This window comes from Hevea brasiliensis, chromosome 4 (assembly GCF_030052815.1).
Source record: "Hevea brasiliensis isolate MT/VB/25A 57/8 chromosome 4, ASM3005281v1, whole genome shotgun sequence".
NCBI classification, from domain to species: Eukaryota; Viridiplantae; Streptophyta; class Magnoliopsida; order Malpighiales; family Euphorbiaceae; genus Hevea; species Hevea brasiliensis.
This window is the reverse complement of record NC_079496.1, coordinates 7,598,140-7,605,408: the sequence shown is the minus strand read 5'-3', so window position 1 is coordinate 7,605,408 and position 7,269 is coordinate 7,598,140. Positions and strand designations below refer to the sequence as shown.

General features: G+C 30.5%; 1 protein-coding gene across 1 annotated transcript; it reads right to left on the bottom strand.

The window, feature by feature from the left end:
• Window positions 1–4,300: 4,300 nt before the first annotated feature.
• LOC131179157 (uncharacterized) lies at window positions 4,301–6,682 on the bottom strand. The gene is made up of 4 exons (XM_058145188.1): window positions 6,333–6,682; window positions 5,081–5,201; window positions 4,963–5,002; window positions 4,301–4,601 (listed from the first exon to the last, which is right to left on the bottom strand). Exons 1-4 carry the CDS (start codon window positions 6,389–6,391, stop codon window positions 4,423–4,425), a joined length of 399 nt encoding a protein of 132 aa, XP_058001171.1. The 5' UTR covers window positions 6,392–6,682; the 3' UTR covers window positions 4,301–4,422.
• Between the last annotated feature and the right edge of the window lie 587 nt (window positions 6,683–7,269).

Below are 7,269 nucleotides of genomic sequence, written 5' to 3'. Positions count from 1 at the left end.
CTTCTTTGCATGAATTTTTCTTTTTAAGTGTATCCTCTATCCATCAAACTAATCACTCCTAATCTTTAGAAATAACTTGAAAAATCCCAAAAGACAAGTAACGAGATTTGATGTCCCTCAAAATCAAACCTAGCTAAAATTTTACCATCTCCAGGTCTCAGTGTTAACCATCCAACTAACACCTTATTGGCACATATATGATTTCATTAATCAGCAAAATTACTAAAATTGCTAATTATCCAATCTGACCACATATGTATGGTGTGGTTATATAATATGTTATTTAGAGTTTGTTGTGTTGTCACTTTAATATGAAAGGAAAATATGCATTGTACAATTTTAAAAGATATCCAGTAAGTAGCTAAGTTAACCACCGCAAAAGAACATATATACATACGATGCATTCTAAATATTGGTGTAAGCAATTAAATCAGCTATACGTCCAGGATTTCGAGCACATATGGGCCTAAAGAGAAAATTAAATTTTGATTAAGAGGAGAGAAATAAAAAGAAATTACTCATTAAAAAAGAAATAGATTAAAAAACAAGGAAACATAATTAATTTGGTTGTTGTGGTAATCAATAGGTGCAAAGAAGCATCGTCAATGTGACGCCCCTTACCCGTCTGCTGTATAGCCGAGCAAGAAGTGCCACATTCGGTGCCGGAGCACCCTATCTTGTTTTATCATATCTATTGTAAACTTTTGATGTCATTTAAAACATGTATTCTATGTGTGAAATTTTTTTTTTTTATATATATATCTTATTTTTGTGGAGACCCGGACAGAGCCTCCCCTGTTTTATTAGCATCTGTTAGGTTCCACTAATCACCTGTTAACAGGTCTATATTCATTTTACACATTTTTATATCATATTCTCGTGTATCATATCATTTGCAATTATTTATGAGATCTAAAAATGAAGTATCATGTTTCCATATCATATTGGCACATCTCAAATGGAATTTTCTAGTGGGAGTTATGGCCAAATGAACACAAGGGTATCAAATGGCATTCTGGGTTCAACTTAACATTTTCCATATTTCAATTCCTAACTTTGGCTAATATTTTCCCTAAGATGCAATGGTTTCTAGAGCTTGGTCAAAACATAAAAATTGTTGTGCTATGTCTTATAAAACTTTTGGCACTAGTTTCACTCAATTTACAGCTTTGGAGACCAAGTTATGGCATTTTTGCCAAAACTGGTCAAGCATACCAAAGGAACAGTATTTTGGACAATTTCTGGGTTGGCAGTTTTAGTGACTCAACTTGTACTAACAAATTGATTTGGTTAAGAGCAAAACTGGGTCAAGTGGTCTTCATAAAAAATGTAGCCCTATGTCTAAGATTTCCATTGATGAAATTTTAGGTCATTTGGACCAGTATAGAGAGAGTTATGACCAAATGAACATGTACTGTTCATTTGGTCATTTTCTGGGTTGGCAGTTTTAGTGACTCAAATTTTGCTAACAATTTGATTTGGTTAAAAGCAAAACTGGGTCAAGTGGTCTTCATGAAAAGTGTAGCCCTATGTCTAAGCTTTCCATTGATGAAATTTTAGGTCATTTGGACCAGTATAGAGAGATTTATGACCAAATGAACACGTATTGGTCATTTGGTCATTTTCGGGGTTGGCAGTTTTAGTGACTCAATTTGTGCTAACAATTTGATTTAGTTAAAAGCAAAACTGGGTCAAGTGGTCTTCATGAAAAGTGTAGCCCTATGTCTAAGCTTTCCATTGATGAAATTTTAGGTCATTTGGACCAGTATAGAGAGAGTTATGACCAAATGAACACGTTTCAATGTTTGGTCATCCAGGTTTGGGCAGAGAATTGGTCATGATTTTGGAAAAATTTGGGTATGGTGTTCATATGAAAAATAGGCTATTTTGAGTCTATTTTCACCTCCAATTAGCCTCATACCAATTGGAGTCACACATTTTTAGTTATGGGTCAATAAACCCACTGGACTCATTGAGTCCAAACCTGCAGAAAATTGAACACTCCCAATATCTCAATTCCTTCAACTTCCTTACTTCATTTTGCATGCAATACACTTCTATAAGCAACAATTTCAACTCAATAGGTCAATTTCAACATTTATACCAAGTCCTCAAGCATTTACACAAACCCTAGTTTTCAAAGTTTTAAAATTTCACAAACACTACACAATCAAACACCCAAACATTTCAACTCATCACACATTCTCATGGAACCATTTTTCATCACTTAAACAATAAACTTCAAGTTCCATGGCTGCCAAAAATTCAAGGGTTCTTCCCTCTAGATTTTCTTTTTGTTTTAATAATATTTATGCTTGCCTAAACATGCTTTTCATGTTTAATAAAGAGAAGAAGAGGGATTAGTGCACTAACCTTACTTGAGCTTCTCTAACTTCAAATTTCTTACTTCCAATGGGTGTCTATAGCTTCCTTACGGTGTGGAGAGTATTTTTTATGAAGTGGGCTATGAGTTTTGGTGTGTAGAAGCTTGGGAAATCAAGCTTGGAAACTTAACAACAATGGAGGAAATGAGGGAAAGAGAGAGAGAAGAAATGGAGGAAGAAGATAGAAGTGGATGAGAGTTTGTCCTCTAGTGCCTATTTATATTTTTTTTTTGAATTTTCCTAAGCTTTTTCTTTTCTTTTCTTTTCTCTTCTCATTTTCCTAATCTATTTCTTAAATTTTAATTAATGTTAATTATTTTATTCTCTAAATTTTTTTTTATTTTGACATTTTGGTCAAAATTCACCTTTGGGGGTGAAATGACCAAAATGCCCTTAGTAGTGCATATTGAGTTATTTTTATTATTTTTGTATCAAATTATAAATTCTCTAAACTTTAATTTATTTTTTTCTCTACATTTTTCCTATATTTTCTTAACATTTATTTCTTCAATTTATGCCTCCTCACTATAGTCTAGGTGTAGTTCCAGACATTTTAACTGTCCGAACAGACATTAGTCGTCAGAACAATAAAATGTACGGACCACCTTTAGTGAGGGCGTTACAGTCAATAACTTTACTGAAATTTAATTAATTTTTTCTTTTCGGTATGAGATCCTTTGTGCACTAAACATGCCCATTTGTTAATCTAGTTTCATTTAAAAAACAAAAAAAAATCCGGTGTTGATGATTTTGGATTGACATGTCCTACTTTGTTAGCGTGTGGAATTACTCATCTTAGATGAATATTTTCTTCTTTTTTTTTTCATTTATGGCTATTTCCTATAGATTTTATATATATTAAACAATAAAACTTATATAATTTAACATTTAAATGTATCTGTTGCAAAATATAAATATTGCTTTAAAGTAATTTAGTTATTCAACAAAATAAAATTAATTACTTTTCTTTAACAAAAATTATAACTACTTAAAAAATAAATAATTGTCTAACTTAATTTAATTCATAACACATTTTTTTTTAATATTAAAGAAAGGAATTTTTATATATATTATATGTGCAAAAACGAAATCCCAAGTCACTGTTCAGTAACAGTGACATGGACCCCTATTCTTTTTATTTTTTTTTACAAACTTTCTTTTTTCAAGATAATTTATTACCTTTTTTTCCATTCTTTTTTAATTATATATATTTAAATTATTTTTTATTGTAATTTTTATTTTATTTTCAATTACTTCTTAACTATTATTATTATTATTATTATTATTATTATTATTATTATTATTATTATTATTATAAAAAATTTTGAAACAATTTTAGTTTGCAATAAAGTACAAGTGTTGTAATTATTTTACTTTGTTGCATCTTCTTATTTTTTATTTTTTATTTCATAATTTTTATTTTATTACTAAAAATGTTTAGTGACCGAATTATAATTAATAAATTTTGTAAGCACCATGAAGATTAATTAATATAAAATTTGATTACCACGGAAAATTTTACCCATGAAATTTGAAAGGCAATGAAGGGGGAAATTTTCCAATATGAAGGGGTAAAACACCTTGAGATGTGCCAATATGATATGGAAACATGATACTTAGGGCTATAACATTTAATAAACACAACAAATTACATTTAATGAATAAGTTTTCTAACTGGTGCAAATATGCAACAATTACGTTTTTTTTTTTTTTGGCCCTTTACACCTATTAAGATTTATTTAATACCTCGCTAGCATGGGGAGCAACAATTTTAATGGTAAGTGTACTTTTCCCTTACTAGTGGGTTCATTTATCATTAAAATAGCAATTATTTGTGCTAGTGTGGTGTATTAAATAAATCTTAACGATTATATATTTGTATTGATTATTTGAAAAGTCATTTAATGAATTATAAATTAAAATTTACCATGTTAGTGCATCAAATAAATTTTAATGGATACAAATTTGTACCCATTAGAAAACCGTTAGGAAAATGTCATAGGCATTGTGGTTGGATTAATTATGATTGAGTTTGAATTTAAAAATTAAGATGCAATCGTTGGAGATTTGACACTGGCCTTGGTATATGCTCCCACTCAAGGTCTTTTAACAATTCTCTCACTGTCAAAAGCCATTGTATGAGAATTATTAGGTGTGCACCCACCTTGTAAAGGACAATGGCTTTCTCCTCATTAGAATCCAGCAGAGGCCTGCTACCTGTCAAAAACCATTGAGTGTTATTCCAAAACCAATAGAAACATGACCAAATCTGGAGATTTATATTCTTCAGAATCTAGTTCTTATAATAAAAGCTTGATAAAATATAACACCTCAAATTAAAAAACTTTGCTAATACAACTATAACACATGATGGAAAATCTAAAAAAGTATGTATAAAACCAGATAACACATATCCTCCTCCCACTAGAAAGAGAAGGAAGAAAAAGAAGAAAAATCAATTGACAGTAACTGAGGGTGAAAAGCAAGCATAAAATGTATAACCATTCCAAATAGATTAAAGTTAACATGAAGTTCATAAAACTAAAAACGGTATGGAAGATGTCTTCTTCAACAGTACCTTCAATGTGTTCCACAGATTTTGTTTGATGATCTTTGACCTGTGCAATAAAAAATGACTGAAATCAAAATAGAGGATCCGATTTACAGATCATAAGTTTCTCAAGGATTTATCATACCATGGCCAACCCTATTTCATTGTTACTTTGAATCGCAATTGCCTCTTCAATCTGCAAGATCTCAGATTCCAAGGCATACACACGTTCCAAGACCTCTGGAGTGCTCACAAAACGAACAAACCTGTAAGTCCAAAGCATATTAGTCTGCATCATTGCATCATTAGGGTTGGAATATTACATAACTGTGTTCATTAATTATGCTTAAGAAGGTGAATATGAAGGCCAAACTCAAAAGTCATGACATAAGAATTGTTAAACTGAACAAATTAAAAACTCAATCCTCCTAATAAACTATCATTGCAACCAGTATGTTGAAGTTCAAGTGCTGTTGCCCTTTTTCAAATTGTGAATCCACAATAAAGAATTTTATTAGCTAGTCCACAGAATCTTCATAAAACTAGAATGGGAATATGAAAAATGTAGGGAATTTTAACATGGGTCAATGGATTCCCATATTGGCTAAATCAAAACCAAGAAAAACATAATGCTGATGGACACCACCAACAACAACAAACAAAAGACAGAATGTGAGAGGAGCAGTAAATAGCAAGGCCAAACTTTCAACTGTTCCTCTTGTGAACCAAGTTGCATCAGTTCCAAGCTCTGGCTCAAGAATAATTGAGTAACCCCCCTTGGCCATTTGATATCGCGCAATCTTCAATTGGGCAAGAAATGGATTAACCAAACCGGAAGCTATTTTCTCCGTCTTTCCATTTGCGGAGAGAACCAATAACCTATAGCTAATTATATTTTAATCAATAACCTCACTACCAATGCATTAAACTCTACAAATGCAAATTCCACTCACAAATCAACAAGAAAATTAAAAATAAAAAATTTTAAAAATATATTAGAAGTAAACTACTAAAACTTTACCTTGGTGACACTACAATTTTCAAGTGTGAATCAAAGTCAAATTCATCAAAACAATGTTGTTAATAACAAGATATACAAACATAACACAGAAATGAAATGAAAAAACAAGTAGAACGTAACAATATCCAATTCAAAAAAAAAAGGTACCTGCTGACCACCAATTCAGATCGTTTAAAAAACAAGAAGGTTCTAATAATAGAAATCACTAATTAATCAGAACAAAAAGATTGCTCCTTTAGGACCCAAACAATAAGTGAGTCCTTTTTTTATATAAAAAAAGGCAACAAATTTACTAAAAGGAAACTAAACAATAGTGGCTTTATGTGCATAATCAGCTGCACATGTCAGCAAGTTAATCAAAGGAGAGAAACGATACCTTGTCCGAGTTGGAGTGAGTTGAAAAACAGCCGAGTCAAGCCGACTTGAAGACTTCATTGTTGCCAAAAAAACAAAACGACCTTTAGTTTCCTCTAAAACGAGATCAATCACTCATCAAATGGGAACCCAAAAAGGAAACAGAAACGGGAAAAAAAAAAAGATTTTTCTAAAGATCTATAAAAAAAGACTCTGAATTGGACAAATGAAGGCAATTTTGGCTCTCCGTAAATGAAAGCTCGACAAAGTAAAGTTGCAGAGAAGCCAAAAGACCAAAAGGTTCAGAGAAAGTGGTTGTAGAGAGAGAAAGAGACTTTGGATACCAACTGGGAAGTGAAAATTTTGTTTGTGTTTCTTTGCCAGTGGCGTAGAGCGACGTTATGGTTGAATTATCCAAGCAGAAGGTAAATAAAGAAAATAACAAGGGTACTTTAGGGAATTTAAAACTGCATGAAACGTGAGAACGGTAAACATTGTAGCCCTGTGCATTGAGTTTCAGAGCTTGAAATAAAAAAGTATTATTTTAAATATTATTAAAAAAAATAATTTAACAAAAATTATTTTATTATTTTAATATTTTTATTATTAAAATTGATTAAATTTAATTTTTAATTATTTTTTAATACTCTAATTAATATATTTGAAAAAGTAATTTTTTCAATAAAAGTTTCAACAGTAATGTCAAACAAGTCCTATATCGGCTCGATTTAACTTGAATTGTAATTGAATTAGAGTTTTATGAATTTTAATTAAAAACAATTTGTTTTTTGTTGTTATTAAATTGGATTGGAATTGTTTTGATTGGATCAAATCTTTTAAAAATTTAAAAAAAAAAATTAACAGTTAAATTATCTCAAATTAAATCATATAAAATTTAAAATTAAAGTCCGCACAATTTAATTTCGAATCCTTCATTTTAATAATCAAAATTATAGAAA

Coding starts and splice junctions, on each gene's coding strand:
- LOC131179157 (XM_058145188.1), bottom strand. CDS start 6,391: ATGAAGTCTTCAAGTCGGCTTGACTCGGCTGTTTTTCAACTCACTCCA. Junction 5,202..6,332: donor CTCACTCCAACTCGGACAAG/GTATCGTTTCTC, acceptor TTGGACTTACAG/GTTTGTTCGTTTTGTGAGCA. Junction 5,003..5,080: donor ATGAAATAGGGTTGGCCATG/GTATGATAAATC, acceptor TTTATTGCACAG/GTCAAAGATCATCAAACAAA.